Source organism: Mytilus edulis, chromosome 11 (genome assembly GCF_963676685.1).
Source record: "Mytilus edulis chromosome 11, xbMytEdul2.2, whole genome shotgun sequence".
Lineage (NCBI taxonomy): Eukaryota > Metazoa > Mollusca > Bivalvia > Mytilida > Mytilidae > Mytilus > Mytilus edulis.
Genome location: NC_092354.1, coordinates 38,599,890 through 38,621,003, shown reverse-complemented (window position 1 = coordinate 38,621,003; position 21,114 = coordinate 38,599,890). Strand labels below are relative to the sequence as shown.

At 32.1% G+C, this 21,114-nt stretch overlaps 1 protein-coding gene across 1 annotated transcript; it reads right to left on the bottom strand.

Annotated features, from left to right (window-relative positions):
* Positions 1-18,901: 18,901 nt before the first annotated feature.
* LOC139494832 (uncharacterized) lies at positions 18,902-21,108 on the bottom strand. Its single transcript, XM_071283000.1, has 3 exons — positions 20,701-21,108; positions 20,098-20,239; positions 18,902-19,783 (listed from the first exon to the last, which is right to left on the bottom strand). The coding sequence occupies exons 2-3, from the start codon at positions 20,182-20,184 to the stop codon at positions 19,052-19,054; spliced, it is 819 nt and encodes a 272-aa protein (XP_071139101.1). The 5' UTR covers positions 20,185-20,239; positions 20,701-21,108; the 3' UTR covers positions 18,902-19,051.
* Positions 21,109-21,114: the final 6 nt, after the last annotated feature.

Genomic DNA, 21,114 nt, shown 5'->3' with positions numbered 1-21,114 from the left:
TATCAAAATGAATTTAAAAAATACAGGTGATCTTGACGTATCAAATTATAATGCTTGTATTTTATGGATGATTTTCTTTATTAGACATAATTTTTTACCGATGATTTTTTTCCTTGAGTTCAACATGTTTACAGTTTCTCTCAAATCGTTTCCATACTGGTCAGTTTATGATTCCTCGATGTTCTTTCCTTATTGTCATCTGATTTGTAATTTAACCAAATGTGCCTTTTTAAAAGAGAGCGACTGGTTTGCTGATTGTGAATTTGTGGATCATGAACCCATAATAGCAGAAACTTTTTACGTCGTATCACTTGGTATCGGTCTTTTGAAAATCATGTTATTGCTTTATTTTATTTACGTAATCGAGTGACGAAATTTAAATTCGTTAAACTGTCATTTCCTTTGTGTAAAGCAATAACAGCCATTTCGATAGTGCGAAACATAACTTTCAGACAAGATTAAGAACACACACATTTTTTGTCAAAGTCAAGTCAAAACTTAAAATTGAGAATGGAAATGGGGAATGTGTCAAAAGGACAACAACCCGACCATAGAAAAGACGTAATCAGGAGGTCACCAAAAGGTCTTCAATGTATCGAAAAACTCCCGCACCCGGAGGCGTCCTTCAGCTGACCCCTAAACAAATATATACTAGTTCAGTGATAATGAACGCCATACTAAACTCAAAATAGTACACAGTGCATGGCCATACACTGTGGTTTACGAATACAGTTCAATAAAAAGATTACGACGACGTACGCATAATATGGCAATTGTCCAAATGCCTATGTTTAAGGTTATGATAAACACAATTCCTGTGCATATGTATAGGTTGTCCGTTTTTCTACACATTGATATCGTTAAACATCAGCCGCGAACCACAATGTGAACCGTTTTGTCGAGCGGCTGATATTTTACGATATCTATACGAAGAAAACCCGATAATCTTTTTATCGTTCAATTATTGGTCGTTTCTTTCTCCCTAAGACAGTTTTACGCTTGACAAAAGCAAGCTTGATTACGTCTCCTCTCGCATTGTGACGTCGCTGATAACTTCTCCTCTCACATTGTGACGTTGCTGATAATGCATGGTCTCGTTTTGAAATCTTGATACGAGAATTACGGAGCAACATAGCAGGGTGATATAGGCAGAGGGAAGGACGATAAAATAATATATGGTTTCTATCCAACCTGCTACCACGATTCCACAGTCGTTTCTGAGTAAATCTCGTTTAGCTGTTTGAAAAACCGTCATGTAATTCGGACAGGCTACAGATAATTCATCTTGTAAGTCTTCATCATAATCAAGAGATGTCATCATATCCTCCACTGATTCAAATATTTTTCTCAAAGTTACAATTTGCTCATCTGGAGATATCTTCGTTGTGGAAAGCCTACAATGTGATACTCTTTTGACACTTTTTGCGTTATTTGTTTTAGAAAAAGAGGATTTAACTAATCACAATACTATTTATGATTTTTTTTTAATGTGTAATACTAAAAGATACATTACACCTACGTGAGTTAAGTCAACTGAGCGTTTTAATTGTATGCTTAGTTTGAAGAAACACCAAAGCCCATTTACCAATCTCCTGAACAGCAAAAACGGTAATCGTCAGCATCATATTGGACAAATGAATAATTTGTCATAAGTAACTACATGGATAGATAAGATAAGATTTATTCTATTAAAGTGTCACCATCCATTACAATATCAATATTTATATATAGACATATATCATAAGAACCTTACATTTAAGTAAAAGGGTGCCAGCCAAAAACGAGACACTATCATTAAAACAAACAACTATTAGAAAAGCCTTTATTTTTCAAAAATTCAAAATTTAGTTAATAGTTTAATAAAGTTAACAAAACATATTTTGTTTATTAACAACTAAGAAAAATTTGTATATAGCCGATAACTGATTTTTTTTACCTTGGTAGAAGCCACACATCTGTACTGTTTTCCTTCAAATCTGTTTTACCTAAATCTAAATATCAAAACTTTCAATTGGCTGATTAGCAAAAGTTAAAACACAAACAATACTCTTTGTCTTACAATAATCTTATTTTATCTTTTGACATAGTTTATATTTTCGTCGCTTATTTAAACAAGAAATGAGCTGTCAAATTGACAACTTAGTGTGTTTTCTTCATAATGAAACAAAGAGAGGCAAAATATATAAAAGGTTCTTTTTCCCAAAATGCCAAAGACCATAACTCCTGAACACTAATTACGTAAATCATAAACATCCAACTTGACCTTCATTTCGTTTTACGTATCAAAAATGTGTTTTCGGGCGGAGCTTAAGTTTCAATTTGAATAAGGACAGTCTATCGAAGATGTGTGTGATAAGGATGATTGCCGTTATGAATATAACTGATGTCTTGATCACCTATCTGTGTCACCAAAAACATTATAAAATAACGACAAATGAATAATTTGCAACTGCTTTCGTTACAGATTTACTCACACATCCACATTTCAAAATGTGACAAATTATATATTCTATTTTAAAAGAAAACAAAGGGTTGTGTCTCAATATTTTTTTTCCGAAAATACATATACTGTTTACATAGTTAAACCGGATGACCATTATTGAGCACTTCATTGATGAGATTATCCGAAAACACTTTTCTATAGATGGACTTGTCTATAATGCGCTAACGGGTTTAACTCCGCCCAGTCAAGTGAAATAAATCATATTATATCAACATATTAAAATTAAAAAAAGTATTGGTTGAATGGTTAATTAGGTAATGTAAGGTAACACTTACCATCCACCCGCTGTACGCCTCCAAATTAATAATTTCGGAAATTCCAATTATTTTAGTAAACGTTTTCTCTCTTTAGAAAATAGTATAACTATTTTAATGTTATACACTCAAACATATATTTGTTTATAAGTCGCACATGGTGATTCTATTATTTAATGTATTAGATAGTGTATATACTCGCTTTCTAATATTGGCAAAGAAAAATAAAATGGTTAAAACAAATAAGCCATCAATATAGGTGTTGAAAGTAAATTACATACTATATTTTTTTTTCTTACCGAAATCCCTTTGCTTGGATGCAGACATATTGGTTAATTCTACAATTTCAGACGATACACTTGAAATAGATCTGTAATAAAGCAGCTTGATTTCATTGTAAAACTCGTTAAGCAAGTAAACTTTATTTAATATAAATTAAAAGTGTTTAATTGACTCACTATAACTCTGATATGAATATTCTTTCAATATAACCACATGCTTTTGATTATACTATAACGAATGAGCAATACACTAAAACCTTTAAAAGAAATCATAAAAATCATAGTCATTGTTTTAAACTATGATCTCATTTCAGATGAAAAAATAGATTTTTAGCTTTGAAGCTTAAATCTAAGGATATTCAATTATTGTTCAAGTTACAATTCGTTCTGAAAAACTTCAAAAAAAACCATTTAATTTTTTTTTAACATAACCCTATTACCAATGTTATTTCAACTGATCGGGCGGAGCTATGTTTTCATTTGCATAAGGACAGTCTATTTGAATATGTGTGTGATAAGGATGATTGCCGTTATAATCATTACTGATTTCTAATCACCTATCAGTGTCATCAAAGGAATTTACAAAAGAATTACTGGACACTTCCTTGATGAGTTTATCCTAATACACCTATCTATAGATGGACTGGTTTATTATGAGCGAACCGGTTAAACTCCGCCCAGTCAAGTGAAATAAATTGAGTAATACGCGTACATTGAGAGATGTGTATTGTGTGTATCGATATGAAAAAAGCGGAAATGTCAAAATGTCAAATTCAGAATGGTTAAAGAAACAAAGATGTTTGGCATGTTTGCAAAGGAGACCATTATATCAGGAACCAAAACAAAGTTATGCAAGTAAAGAGATATATACTCATTTCTCTCTCTCTCTCTTTCTCGAGGTCAATATTATATAGAAACGCATTTAAAATTGTGATCGACCTTTTTCTTTAAATTTATTATTTAAATACATTCTCAAGATAGATATACAATGATTAAAATGTTATAAGCCCAACACTCAAATACAAAGTAAACTGTTATCACGGAGATATGTTTCGCCTTTTTGTAATTTTGATTATGCAAATGTTGAAATCTAAATAGCTATACTTTAACATCTTACACAAGTAATGCAAGTATTCAACGTCAATGAACCATGACTGAGTTACATGGCTAAACAACCTCCATTTCAATGAGATGTGCCACTCCTGATTCAACTGCATACCAAATAGCATTGACTTATTATAAGTCGATCCCAAACCTTAACTCACACATTAACTTGTTAACTATGTAAAACTTTCAAAGTCAAAGTGGGGGGTTGGCCTATATAATCTCCATGGAAATAATACTTGCAAATACCAATAAATTTGCATACCACATATCATAGACTTAACATAAGCAGTTCATCTTATACTGATCTAATGACAAACTAATGCATGTAAACTAAGATAAGTTTCAAAGTCATTAGACTGTGAACGAGGGGCAAGGCCAAACATTCTCCATGGAATGAGATGTGCAAATGCTGATACAACTGAATACCAATTAACATTGGTCAACCACTAATTGTTCCCCTTAAACTCACTTAATCACAAACTTATACATGATAACTTAGAAAAATGTCAAGTCAATAGAGCATGACTGAGGGGGCAGGGCCAAATTATCTCCATCGAAATGAGATGTGCCAATGCTTATACAACTGCATACCAAATATGATAGTCCTACCACTTGTGGTAATCTTGACCTAATCACAAACTTATACATTGCTAACGCCGTCGCCAACGCCGGAAACAGCATACCTATATCTCGCTTTTTGACGCCGTCAAGGCGATACAATAATTCCAAAATTGAAGAGCATGAAAAGTCCATAAAAAGTTTCTCAAAATAAACCCTAACTAACCTAGGTCCATAGTATTTCGAATTAAATGATTGATATGATTTGTGAACAGAAATAATAATGCACATCAATGTTAATTCATGTCAACGTCAACACTGGAGTGCAAATATATGTATACATTGCAATATATATGATTATATGAAATTAATCTAAAATAGTACATTAACTATTCATGTTCTTACCTGAAAGGCAGCTACATGTAATCATAAGAAAACTGACATCAGATGATTAAAACAAACTTTGATAACTCAACCTGACAAAACAAAATGATAAAGTTTGAATGAAATTAAGGACATTGTCGTCGATGCACTTGACCAAGTTCAATTCTTTTATATTCGTGAACGAGAGATAGTGTTGTGTGTAGGATTTTTTTTTTGGAAGGGGAGGGAGGGTTTTGGTCATTTTCAAAAATACCATTTTGGTATATGTCAGAAGCAACATTCTCTTAATGCATTGATTAGTTATCACTATGTACATCCAGACCATAATAGAGTGTTGTGTGTGAGCCAACTTGAAGTTACGTGTGGACAAGGATAAAACGCAATTTATCCTCCGCTTTGCGATTGCATACAAATAATTATGTTTAATAAATTCCAGAATAACCCGGAACCACCACATGCATTAAATAGCATGTATCCGTCTTTTTTTCTTCTCTTGAATGATATTGTAGATTTTCAGTTCCAATGATGATCAAGTGTTTATCAAAAAGAGTAAACATAAGTAATTTAGAAATACATTTAGGCCACACCAATTTGATTCCTTGTTCGACGGAACCGCCTGCACCTATTTTTTAATTTTTTTTTATATATTTCTTCTTCCCGCATCCGGAAATGTAATCATGTCCATTTCCCGCACCGGTTTTTTTTTATTTTATACAAAGATAATTTGGTTTTTGAAATCACAGTGTAAGCTGTATATAACGATTGCAAACATAAAAACACCGCACCACACTGTGTTAATACCTGAGAATATTTGTTTCAGCATGAAACCTATTTATCCAAAGTGGGAGTGCTCCGATATAAAGTAATAACAGCGGAAATACCTGTAAAGAACAAAAATTTGGTTTATTTCCCCATTACTTATATTCCCTATCAAAATATGTTCGTTGTTAGAGGATAAAGTACAAAGAACTTTTGAGGAGTTTGCCTTCAACTGCAATTATAGTGTATGCTCGCGAAACGAAACTATCCGTAGCCGCTGTACGTTTATGCACCTGTCCTGATTGATTCAGTGGCCTGTCATTCAGCAGTTATCGTTTGTTGATGTTGGTCATTGGTATTTTCCCGTTTGCCTTTGGATATATGAATTAGATCGTTGGTTTTCCTGTTCGAATTGTGTACGCTAATAATTTTGGGGTCCTTTGTAGCTTGCTGTTGGTCTGTATCAAAGAGCTGTGTAAAAGGCCGTACTTTGACCTGTGTTTGTTATTAGGTAGAAAACAACTCTCCCTCAGACGAGGGGTCATTTTACTGATGTAGAAAAGAAAATAGAAACACCAAGGATTTTTATAGTTCTTCTTTACAAACCTTTGAAAACGTAGAATTTTGTACTCAAAAAGAGGAGGGCTTTTTTCTAAAAGAGGGGTCCACCTATTGAAAAAAAAATAAACTGATGAAGTAAATGTGTTAATTTAACATGGCTAAAGACCATGTTTATTACAAAATTCTTGGACATGTTTTGACCATTTAATACCAGATAGATATATAGTTCTTTGAGAAAATATGAGCCCTTTTTTACAAACACATATGTTATAACTTATATTGATCCCTCATAAAACATGTAAAAGGGATATTAATAACATTAAAGGGTTGCCCCAAACTGATTATGACTTGGATGTAGAATTGTCTTATTGTCAGTCACACATACATAGACCAGATCTAATTATTTCTTGGTGAACAGAGAAAAAATACTTCAGAAATTAAAGAAATCTCAAAGTATAAGTGATAAATCAAGTTTTAATATTGTCAAAACCTACTGTTTTATGTTTACAAAAACAAAAATTATAATCGCTCGCATTTACTTTTCAAGCTTTGCCTAAAAAATTTGCAAACTAAATATCTTTTTATTAAAATTTTCAAATCGCTCGCTCGCTCTAAACTTTGGATTCCAAAAATCCGTAGAACAAGAAATTAAATGAGGGTGGCCTTACGAATTTCTGTTCATATCTGTAAGACAGTTTATCGTACAAATTCCGACATCATATGACTAAAAGCAAACATTGACATATACAACAGATTAAGTATAGATAACTTCAAGGACTTTGTCAATGCACTTTGGATAATGGTCATGACTGTATATTTTGTACTTGTTGAGAGCGATCGTTTGTCTTTTGTTCGTTTTTAAACACCTTGGGAGATGTAAGTTTTGTATACATAAGGGGTAGAGCATCAATCTTTGAATGCAGTGATCTGTTTTAATATTTTTACGTTGTAGATCAAGACCAAAAGGAAGATTTAATTGTTACTAAAATTGAAATACAATAAAATAAGAATGAAATTAGTACCGAAATCTAGGTTACCTGCTTGAAATTAAGAATAATTCATTTAGTCCTGGTATCTATGATGAGTTTATTTAGTAAGAAAACTAAAGACCAAAATTTCCTAAAAGTTTTGCTAAATACACCTAGGGTAATCTATTCCTAATGGCATTGAAAGAATTGAAAAAGGAAGGTTTGAGTAATGTAAAAAATGTTCAATCCCCCCATAATGGTGTGCCAGTACTAATTAAGAAAGATGGCTTTTGCTAAGCTTTTAACTCCAATATCAGTGGGGTTTTTTCCTTTTTGAATATTGGTTGTTGACTACACATTCTCAGTAAAATACATGTATACTGTTTTCATTTCATTTCGGAGCCTTTTATAGCTGCCTATGGGATATTTGCCTTGCTTAGTATTGAATGCGGTACTGTTGTACATTTTTCTGTCTATTGGTATATTTTGGTCTATTTTAGAGAGTTGTCTGATTGGCAATCATACCATATCTTGTTTTTATATTATCTTCACGTGTTTGCATTTGAAGAGATTGACATGATTCGACTTAAGCTTGTCTTTTGTGCTTCATGATTTTTTAAAGTGTATAAAGTTCTGGGTTGCTAGCGTTTATTCCTGATAAAAAAATCTGATCCTTAACTTCCTTAAAGATTCCGTTTTCATCTTGGTACATCTCTGTTATTTAGAAATAGCCAAACAATAAATAAAAACAAACAATAAGCCTGGCAATGGTTTTATTATCACAGATTTACCATGGAATGTCATACTAGGTACAAAATATTTATTGACCAATTGTATTGTTAATTGTTCATGTTGAACATAAAGAGATTAATAAATGTAAATGTTTTACTGCAAATATAAATTTCTCATTTGTAGGGTCTCATAAGTCATTAGTATTTATTAATTAGAATATCAAATGGAAGAGCATGTCATCAAGATGACCAAATTTTATCTTATTAACAGTAAATAAAAAGTCTATATCAAGTGTAAACTCATAGAATAAATAACTTAAAACGGTCCACGGCAACATATTGTCAAATATCTAATGAAATTGGATACACTGTACACAGGTTGATTATTTCTTCATTGGAATAACATTTGCAGAGAGTTATTTTATGAGCATAACCATATATATTTAAAGCAAATACATGTGAAAAAAACAAAAATTTGGAAATTTTGTTATTTCAAAATTCGTATTTTCACCCCAAAATTCTAAAATCGAAATTCGAACTGAAAACTTTAAGGTTAAACATTATTTGCTTAACATTTTGAATGCATTCTAAGATATTTCAATATTTAATTATATTCTCCGCATTTTAGTGACGACTTTTATGATTTTCCGAAGATATATTTAACCCCCACTCTTGTGGGTGCACTCAACTCAAGTCTTAATTGACTATTATCGTCAGTTTTCCTATCAAAGGTAGGTGGTTTTCTCTGGGCATTCCTGCTTTCTCTCCCAATAAGAATTAGCCGCCACGAAATAGCCTAAATGCAGTGCTCAAAAGTGGCGTAAAAATACCAAAAATCAAAAGTCAAATATTAACATATGCATTTGCTTTGCAAATGAATGTTTTTCCTTAGATAATTAAACAGTGTTTCCCATTTATTATACTGTATGATAAATTGGACTTCATACTTATGTATTGTTTCTATTGTTTACTAGTATAATTTTTAGAAGCATTTGTTTTTCGTTTTTCTTAATATTTTTATCTTTTTAAGTCAACAATTCGTCTCACATTTGTTCGAAGAAGATAAAAGATATCTGCTTACGAAGATATAGGATCATTGGTCACGCCAATTGCAACACCGTGTGATTAAAACAAACTTGAACCACTCAACCTGCCACAATAAAGCGATAAGGTATGATACGGTTTATTGGTGGGTTCGTGTTGTTCATTCGTTAGTTTTATTTATGCGTTGTCCTACCTTCATGACAAAAATGTTGTTATCCCCGCAAATTAAACCCCAAACAACATCGTTGTTGTAGGTGAATCACATTACATTAACTGCTTGATAAATGAATGAGGTAATGACAATTCACTTACGACAATTACATGACTTACCATAGAGGAAATTCAGGATAATCTTAGATATGTTGTATGTTCCTTCGGAATTTCAACCAAAGATGAAGAACTGGATTTGTCATCACTGTTTTTTTTTTTAATTAACCACAGGTCTTTACAAAAAAACTGGGTCCTCCAAGTGCTCCACAAAACCTCTTTATAAATTATCAACATCAATTTTATCACCAATCAAAGCCGGGCTTCACAGTGTTTGTCAAACTTCCTATTCTAGAGTTTGGCGAGAATCAGATGTTGATACTAAAAACATCTAAAGATCTTTTAGAGTACATACAATCTAAGACTCTTTCATCTTGCAAAAGAATACATTTGACTTTTCTACACTTCACATTATTATGAGGCTGACTTCATGAAGGAAAGATAAGAAGTTAGCAATATCCTTTAACTTTACGTTCCGCTATACAGATGATGATCTCTTACTACATAATACTTAATTATGTGACTATGTTTAACGAATCTATCCATTCGAACAACAGATCAAGGATACTTTAGATACAGTTTATAAATCAGCCTCATATCTTGACCTGAATCTAAAAATTGCTCTGAGGGTTGGTTGAAAACAAAATTTTAAGACAAAAGAGATGATTTCAGCTTCCCAATTGGGAACTTTCAATTTCTATGTTGCAACATTCCAGCCGCGCCTGCAAACGGAGTATATATTCCCAATTGATACGATATTCCGGGGCTTGTACTTCCTTTAATGGTTTCCTTAAAAGAAGATTGCCACTCACAAGGAAGCTACTTAACCAAAAGTACCAAAGGGTGAAGTTGAAATCATTCCTTCTAAAACTCTACGAACGCCATCACGAGTTGCTTGACTGTTCTGAAAAAATCCTACCCCAGATGATATTGGATATCTTCCTTATGTCGTAACTTCTATACCCTTCCATTTTCACCAATGTGACCTACCGAATAAGACTATTAACCGTAATTTTAATAAAATAAACAACACGACGGGTGCCACAGGAGCAGGATTTAATGTTCCTTCCGGAGCACATGAGATCACCCTTGATTGTAGGTGGGTTTTGTGTTGGTTAGTCTTTAGTTTTCTATGTTGAGTCTGTTTGTCAATTTAGTTTTAGCCATGGCGTTATCAACTTATTTTCAATCCATGAGTTTGACTCTCCCTCTGGCATCTTTCTTCTCTCATTTACACAAGTAATTCTCATTCCCCAAAATAATATAAAAAAAATGAAAGAGTTGTTATTGCTTTATTTCATAAAAACAAGTATCTTGACTTAGGGAGGGATACATTCTACTTTGTAAAAAATCATTTTGATTCAAACAAAAAATTCTCTGAAATTAACATTATAAAGATGCTTAATTTCTTGATTGACAACATATTTGATATGTTTGTTTACGTCTGCAAACCATTTGTTTAAGATACTTGGATGGTTCGAAATACAAAGCAATTACTATATGAGACTCTCAAATGTTGTTCTTAAGGAATGTCAAAATGTATGACCTATTCTAAAAGTTATTTAAGGTCAAGAAACAGTAAATTGGCTATGTCGCAGATTTTGCTAAAACTTTGCAAACAGCCTTGGCTCGTTGAACTCAATGAAAATCGAAAGAAATAATACATTTATCTCTTTTATTATCTGAAAAATTGCAGATTGATTTCTTTTAATATGTGTAAACATTTGTATAGAAAAAAATAAAAACGGCGAAAAACCTTAAATTTGTCTTTAAATCGCCAAATCTCTACTTCTAGTCCATAGATTTTTCTTAAAAAGACTATATGTTGTTGATACATAAATTTTCGTTATAATGATGCAAAATAAAGATAGGGTGATGAACTTCGTTTTTACGGTACACATCATTTAAAGTTGCGTTCTTTGTGAAAAAATCCAACAAATGTTCATCCGCTTTGTAGTTTGCTAGTTTTAATTAAGGAACTATACTGCTGGTTATCCTTTTTTGTTTTATGTATTTTGTCTTCTTCTTTAAAACACAGGGTGTTGATTGAAGGTCTTTGGTAGAATATAGATATACCTGTGTTCATTTGTCTGACATTTAAGAGTGCAAAATAGTAAGACTGGTATGTTGCCTTTATGGGTTGTAGAAATACTATCGTGGCATATTTTAGGTAATAAAATATGACCAAAAATAATATCTGTATATATGTTTGCATTTTAAGAGGTTTGCATAGTTTGACTTGTCCATAGGTCTACATGATTTTCCTGTGAATAAAGTTTTTTGTTGCTAGCATTTATTCCTGATGAAAATAAAGGTCCAATTCCTAACTCCGAAATAAGTCCTTTCTCATGTAGGTGCTCCTCTTTTATTTAGTAAAAACCATTGAAGAAATAAAAACAAACAATAAGCCTGGCAATTGTGAACTGTCCATTTCTATGTAGCAACCTTCCATACCAAATGTCCAAACACAGCAGTCCCATCATATCACATGCAACAGTCCACATTAAATCCAGAAACTACACCGTTTGTTCCAACGCACAACATAGGCAACCCACACAACGCACATTCGTTTGAGAACCCGTCCGTACAAGCTAGTCACACGTTCAACACACAGCAAAGTACGTATTGGTCAGCTAGTACACCGCCTACTAAAACTTTCGCCTCCAATAATCTCAGGCAACATCATAGAATGTTAAACTTTCTGGGACTCATATGAATCGGCCGTACACCTTAGCTTGTGACTTACAAATGTACAAAAAATCATTTATCTGAAAGCATAGCTAGAACTTGAAGCATTGTGACCTTTTGCAGGTTTTGCACTAACAAATTTCAACTACGATTACGCTGTATGTTCGGTAAGGGTCATATTTGGTCCAAATTATAAAGTTCAATGCTACAAGATATAAAGTGTTTTAAGTTGACTTAAATGCATGTGAGAAAGTTGTGTAGAACAATTTCTGTCATAGTATTATTCTCAAATGTTTAATTTTAACATCCAAGTTAGGTCAAAATATGAGATTTTGGCGAAATTTGTCAAAATCGACAGGATTTCAGCCACATTTAAAATCAGAAAACATAGAGCGCAGCCGTCGACAACCTGATTTAAATGAGACATGTAAAATGTCATTACACACATTATTGTCAAAGATCTTTTTTGTCGACGAATGCGCTCTATGTTTCCTGTCCAAATATTCAATGGAAATTTACTCATTTTCATTGTTTAACAAATGAAAAACTCATTAGTAAATATAACACTAAAAGAACATTCCGTGACGAAATATATAGCCCGTCAGACCATACAGAATTGGATACATCAGTGATGTTACAGACAAACACTAACAACTACACATTTAGCGCAAGGATGGATTTATTTTTATTTCATGAGTCACTTTAATTAAATTCCAATTTTATATGATTTGCACAGGATTTCAAAGAAAAACAACACATGAGACAATTTCAAAGTGATATAATTATTTATGAATGAACAGTTATTTATGAGTGAAACAAATTATCAGTGGTCAATTGAGATTTTAAGAAAATTGTGATTAATTTTACTTTTTCAAGGCCCCAGTATGTTGAGATTATCATGGGAACATAACGTTCCAACTATTGTGCATGTCTATTGTAGACATCGTACTGTCAGTGACGTCGCATTGGGCGGCAGTACGTAGTATACTTTTATATTAAATGTAATTGCTGAACAGTTGTTGTTATATCGTTGCCTTAAATATCTTCTATAATACTAGTAGTCAATGAATCTCATCTGGTCCAAAATTACATTGCATTCAAACATGTATCATCATAATAAAATTAAAAGAGTTTTAATACATATCTTATCTAGAGAAATATATAATTACAATTGATGAAAAACTTACCATATTGTCTCTTTAAACGCCTTTATATCTTGTGAATTTAATACACTGTTGACTGAATAGTGAATATTTAAACTGTTAAATTTATATCTATGTTTTACACTCTTTGTACGTTTCTGACGAGTTCAATGAATGATATATTTTTCAAACATGATATTACAAATGCTTTGAAAATAGAAAAGAATATACCAATAACAGAATAGGTGCATGTATTACCGTTATTGGGTACAATCATATGGTAAACTCAATGATTTATATTCAGATGTTTAAATCAAAATAAGCGTTTGTATTCCGTGTATATTAGATTTCGTGCCAATGACGTATACGTAACTTTTTTTTATAACTTTTCCCTATTTCAGAATATTTTGTTTTTATAATAATTAGGTGAATTAAAAAAAAACTTATGGATAATGCAAATACATCAATGAAATATGAACGAAAACCATGTGTATATAAAAGTACTTGATAAATTTTGTTTAATAATTGGTTTTTTTTCTTCATTTTTCCTTTTGCCGATCCTACTATGTAGTTCTTTTTAATATATTTGACCTGATTAGACGGTTGTCTTAGGGAGGAATAAATCCTACTTCGTAAAGAATCTCTCTGATTCAAACAAAAAATCTTTGAAACTGATATTATCAAGATGCTCGATTTCTTGATTGACAACATATTTGTTACGTTCGGAGGACGTGTTTTTTCAACAGACTGTCGGCATTCCAATGGTAACAAACTGTGCCTCTCTGCTCACTTGGTTTTTTTTTTATTAAAATGAGGCTGACTTCATGCAGAAACTTCTTAGGAAGAGAGATAAGAAGTTAATAATATCTTTTAACTCTACTTTCCGCTATATAGATGATGTTCTTTCACTAAACAATTCAAAATTTGGTGACTATGTGGAGTGCATCTATCCCATCGTCCTAGAGATAAAGGATACTACAGATACAGTTTAGTCGGCTTCATATCTTGACTTAAATCTATAAATTGACAATGAGGGTCGGTTAAAAACAAAACTTTACGAGATGGTTTCAGCTTTCGAACTGTGAACTTTCCATTTCTAAGTAGCAACATTCAAGCAGCACCTGTATATGGGGTATATATCTCCCGATTGATACGATATTCCCGTGCTTGCATTTCCTATCATGATTTTCTTGATGATTTTCTAATTTGGTAGGTCACAATCATGAAAGGGAAGGGATTGTTGTTACGACGTAAGGAACATATCCGATATCATTCGTGAAACGGTTTTCCATAACGGTCAACCAACTCGTGATGGCGTCCGTAAAATTTACGAAAGGATGATTTTAACTTCACCATTTGGAACTCTTTGTTTAATAGCTTCCTTGTGAGCAGTAACCCTCTATCAAGAAAATCATGATAGGAAATGCAATAACGGGAATATCGTATCAATTGGGAGATATATATATCCCGTATGCAGGTGCTGCAGGAATGTTGCTAGTTAGAAATGGAAAGTTCACAATTGGAAAGCTGAAATCATCTCTTTTGTCGTAAAGTTTTGTCTTCAACCGACCCTAATTGTCAATTTATAGATGTATATCAAGATATGAAGCCGACTTAACTGTATCTATAGTATCCTTTATCTCCAATTCGATGAGATAGACGCGATCCACTCAAGTTATATGCTCTTCTGATTGGCAGATAATGTTTATAATAAATATTTTTTTGGTAGATGGATCAAAACTAGAGTTGAAAAAGAATAAAAAATAATTGTTGAATGTACTAAGTTTGTCCTTTCAGGGTTGAAAAGTAATGGGGGTCAGTATAGTAATTCAGTGCGAATCTACATTGTTTGTAAACAAGACCATGTGAATGCCAAAAAAATGCCGCATGACCCTATGTTTTCATTTTTGCAAAAGATAGGGCTACATTTGTACTTTCATGAATGATATATGAAAGATTTTAATTTCTAAAGGTAAATCAAGTATTAATTTATTTCCACACATAGATTAGTATTAAAGTCAATGGGAGATTTTTTACTGTTTAACCCCTATAGTATGCGTAAAAGGCATGTTTTGATATGAACGTATGGCCCGTTTAGCAACAAGCATTCGAAATATCACATCCGTTTATAAAACACAATCTGTTAATTAACAGATAATAGGACAATTCTGATAGCTTTAGATATAAGACTTCTAACACAATTCGCAAGTGAATTTAGTCAAATACGTATTATATCGGTAAACCAATTCATGATGGTCACCGTTTTACAAATTTTATGACGATGATTAATTCCCAAGCTAATGGACTTCGTACAGTGTGAACTATCGCAACATTATCTGAAAACAGTTGTCAACGCCACAAGATTGCTAATAATGCAAACAAGATATTTTTTAATTTAATTAAACTTCAGTTTTATACTAGGCAAAATCATTGATATTGTTATGTATCTCTCTAAAATCGCACTGATTTCAATGTATTTACCGTCTTTATCATGTTTATCATTAAATAGTAAAATCAAAACCGTATGCAAAAAATACAGCTTTAGTCAACATTAACGGTTCAAGCAGAAACTGTGTTCTGAAACGCTTGTGTTACTGAATAATTAAAACTAAAGTACTGTTATGATTGCTATATAGTTTTACACTCACCTAACTACTTAACAAACGTCGATGAACGATATATGAACATTTCAAAAATTATATTTCAATGTTTTAAAAATTGATAAAAGAAAGACGTATCACGAACAAAATGCTACATGTATCGTTTTTATTGCGTGCAAAAAAAATAGTCCAATTATCTAATCACGACTTACAATTCTATGTACAAATTTCAAATTACATATTAATAAGATTTTGTTTAACAATCAGTTTTATCTTTAAATCAGTAAACTGTATATTTTGTCAAACTGCCATTCTGAATACTCTAAAAAACAAAACTTTACGACAAAAGAGAGGATTTCAGTTTTCCAATTGTGAACTTTCCATTTCTAAGTAGCAACATTCCAGCAGCACCTGCATACGACATATATATCTCCCAATTGATACGATATTCCCGTGCTTGCATTTCCTATCATGACTTTCTTGATAGAGGGTTGCTACTCACAAGGAAGCTATTAAACCAAGAGTTTAAAGAATTGAAATCACCCTTTCTTAAATTTTACAGACGCCATCACGAGTTGGTTGACCGTTATGGAATAACCGTTTCACAAATGATATCGGATATGTTCCTTACGTCGTAACTACAATCCCCTTCCCTTTCATGATTGTGACCTACCGAATTAGACTATTTACCGGATGTGTTATTACATAAGAAACACGACGGGTGCCAAATCTATAATCAAGCTAATGGACTTCGTACAGTGTGAATTGCCGTAACATGATCTGTAAATAGTTGTTAGCGCCACAAGATTGCTAATATATTTAAAATAATTGTTTGCTTTAATTAAACTCCAGTTTTTAAGTTAGACAAAATCATTAATATTGCAACACGACGGGTGTCACATGTGGAGCAGGATCTGCCTACCCTACCGGAGCACCTGAGATCGCCCTAGGTTTTTGGTGGGGTTCGTGTTGTTTATTATTTAGTTTTCTATGTTGTGTCATGTGTACTATTGTTTGTCTGTTTATCTTTTTTTCATTTTTAGCCATGGCGTTGTCAGTTTGTTTTAGAATTATGATTTTGACTGTCCCTTTGGTATCTTCAGTCCCTCTTCTATAATTAACACTAAATTATATAGTAAGCCATGACATTCCAATGTTAAGAAAACCTGTGACCTCTTGTCAATGTCAGCAAAATTACAGCGTAGGACCTCACTAGGGACATTAGAAAATTTATTAATCTATTAAAATTAAAAATCTGGAAATCTTTGTTCCACAAACATCCCTAAAGTTACGCTGAAATTAGACACAGTAAGGCGTATATTATACATACGCATTAATACAATCCTGTTATACTTAACTGCTTGTGGTGTTTCTTTCCACTACACAGGCAAATTTTGATCACGTACATATCACGTGAGATTCACCTCAAACGAGGTTATACGTAAAACTGACGTGAAATTTTTCACATGAACTTCGCGTGAATCTGATGTGAAATTCACGTGAAATTTTACATGTGACATATATGTGAATTGAGCCTTCACGTGAAACTCTTGTGAAATGAGATTCACGTGAAATTCACGTGAGCAAAATTTGCCAGTGTAATTAAAAACAAACTAAAAACTTCTGTTTGTTAACAAGATCGAGTACTGCAAAGAACAATAAAGATGGAGCAAACCTAGATAAAAATAATCGGCTGACCTTCTGTATGCAGATTAGACTATATATTCATCCATGGTTGAATCAGTGATCCATCTGCTACGGCGCTTCCTGTACCTTTGACACAATAATTTGCCGTTGCGATACTATCTAAGAATGCAACACTAGAATCCATTTCGTTGAAATATAATTCTGTTTTGCTTATGCAGAACATATCAAAGAAGCATAAAATCAGGACAATAGTTCCTATGGTTACTAGAATTATAATTTAGTACGCCAGACGCGCGTTTCGTCTACATAAGACTCATCAGACAAGCCAAAGTAATCCTTACATATTCAAATTTTACTTTTTCTATGCACTGATCAGTGTTACACTTCCTAATCTTAATAAACAAGACCCTTTTATGGCCTTCGACTGTTATCTACTGTTTGGCCAGGTTGGTGTCTCCTTAACATATTTCCCATTTCCATTCTCAAATTTAAATTCTCTACTGTTACATCGTTACATATTAGTTGACGTAACTCATTAAAACACAAAACAGAACTACTGAAACAAAGCAAAGTTTCGAATTGTGCTTGTGAGTTCTGACTTGCTCCCAGAAAACGAAAATTATCTAATTTGTCTAGTTCTAAGTCTACAAACATTTTCTATGACTCATCAGTAATATCATTATTCCAACAATACTAGCCAATAATATAGCAGTGAACAAACCTGTATACCTACCTTGATTTTTATTGTCTCATCGGTAACAAAAAAAAATATCTCTCCTTGGTTGTACACAATATTCTAAATTAAATTGCATTTCTAAAACTAACTTTATCTACGAGATACCATAAACCATATATATGTCCCTTCTGCTATCAAAAACAAACACTGTCAATAGTTATCAAAGGTACCAGGATTATAATTTAATACTTTAAAAACTCTTTCTTATAAACGTACTCATACGGTATGCACAATCAAAATAACTTATGATTTGGATAAGTTTTTATCGGTGAAATGAATCATTTAGCACTCATTATTTTTATGTTAATTTAGTCTTGAGATCTGCAATTTATATTCTTCTCTGATATTTTGTATATTTTTAACTATTTATCTTATTTTATTTAAGTAAAGTAAATTCCTCTTACTTAATAGCCTCCTTATTTCTGTTTTGTGTTTATGAACTCATATTTTAATAATTTTTTGACAAAAAATGTGAATAGCGAAATTTCTTTTGATGTTTTTTTTTAAGCTTGTAGTACTTACAAAAACACGAGGATATTTTTTTGTGTTTTTTTTTCATTATTTGTTTGTTGTTGCGGATTTAATATCTGTATTATTTTTCAGGCAGTTTTGGATTGAAAGCCGATTAAATTGTGTTGCTTCACAATATAAATGTTCAACTCTTGCCTATGAAATTTTATAGTCGTTTCAATAACATCAAAATGTGAAATATTATTGTAAACTAGAGAAAAAAAATATTTGTTTTGTGGGATAAGCAAAGTTTGAAAGAAAAAAAGGTATTCAAAATCCATGTATGTTGTCAATATCAATGACCAGGAAACTCAATAGTTTCTTTCAAACTGTTCAGTTGCTGTTCGGATTTTCAGGATGTTCTCCTTCAATCGCATTAATGATTCCTCTTTTTGCTTGATATCATTGTTTCTGACGAGAAGCCTTTTGTTCAAAGTGAGAAGACTGTTTATGTCATTTGGCAAAGATTCATCAAAAACACGGACAATTGCCTTACTGTATTCCACACCAAAGGAATTTTCGAAAAATTTCTTCAGTCCAGACAAGGATATCTGTTTGAGACACTCATCGTATAATGTATCTGCAAGCATCCTTGAACGAACAACAACACTCCCAGCCCAAATAATAGGTAAAAATACCACAACAGTTAAAATTGATGTTACTATTTTCCAAGGTAAAAGAATAATCTCAAGCACAATCATAGCAACATCAGGATGGTTGGAATCACTTGCATATGCCTCTGTCATATCACTTTCAATTTCACGCACCTCTAACTCTAAAGCCTCGGAATATGATCGGAGTTTTGCGTCTGCATCTTCAATAATTGTTTTCACTTCTTGTCCCATGCACCATCGCTTTATTCCATTCTCAAATCGTGATGGGACTTCATCTATCAGTAAAAGGTACGATACAACACCTATCTTTTTTGTATTTTGCGGATTTAGAATTTCTTCTCGTCCATTAATTGAGTGGAGGTAATAATACAGCTTCTCTGCTAGCATTGAAACGATATGTGTTTTGTACTTTTCCAATTCGCTGCTTTTCTGTAAATTAGCGATATACATGATAAACAAATTCCGTATGTCAAATTTTTAACTTTGGTTATGTGAGTTTGAGTTAAAAGATAAGATTCAAAAAAATGTTATACAAAGGCACAAATAAACAGAAACACCGTCTTATCCAAAACCGAAGAATATTGATATTTGATCAAATTGCAATCAACCATTTACACTGGATAATCTCTATAACTTATGATATTCATAGTACAGATATAGATTATATATATTAAATGCCTGTTATTGTAACAGTGTGCACACTTATATAGAATTACAGAGTTTTGGACTTGAATAATATGTACCTGCTTGCATTGGGATAGGAAATCATGAATTTTATCATTATTTTCATTGATGATTTGTTGCTGTTCTTCTTCTGACTTTTTCAACATATTCAGTCTTGTGAGTGCACCTCTCTCTGCATTTCGTATGAAATTTTTCAAAAATCTATGAAAGGAAGTAATTGAAGAGTGATTTTGTCCATTTTTTCTCGTTTGAAATATAAAAATGCATTGAACAAAGCATTTATCCTATTAAAGTTTTCATAATGCAAAAAATGTATTTATTAACGTGAAATGAAACGGTCAATTGCGTCTTAAAACTTTGACAAAGATTGCTTGCATACATACCCGTTTTTGATTGAATCATTGTTTTGAAAATCAAAAATATAAAACCATTATTTTTAGACATTTCTTTTAGTTGTCTGTTATTAGCAAATTATTATTTCAATATCCAACTTATGTAAATGACTAAATAAAAACTTAAATTGTACTTGAATTGTCTTAATCGTAGCTATTAGCAATTTAGTTATCATTGAATATAATTTTTAAGGAATAATACATTAGAAAATGAGATATATGACATGCATTTTGTCATGTTTACTATAAGAATAAGCAATTGCATCTAACCTGTAATAGTATTCAACTCTTTTATTTTTGTTTATATCTATATTTGCCTTCAACACGGTTTCGAATCTGTTGTATTCATCGGTGAAACTGGTCTTAAGTTTTTTTTTAACCTAAAAGAGTAGATTCAACTAAAATTTACATAAAGAATTTTTTTCCACTAGATTATTCAAACATGTAATGTTTGCCATTTTATTCTTTGTGAAGAGATAAAATTTCCTGATTGTTTTTTGTTTTGTCAGTATTGTTGTCAACTTTCTGAATTCTAGTATGTGATGGCATACAATACCTCCATATATTTTAAAAAGAATGATAAAAGCTGATTATGTTTGAGGCGACTGTCAAGAATAACGTAAATCTTTATCAGTGTTGTCTTTAGACAAAATGTTTCGTTCAATAACTTACCGTATGAAGAGG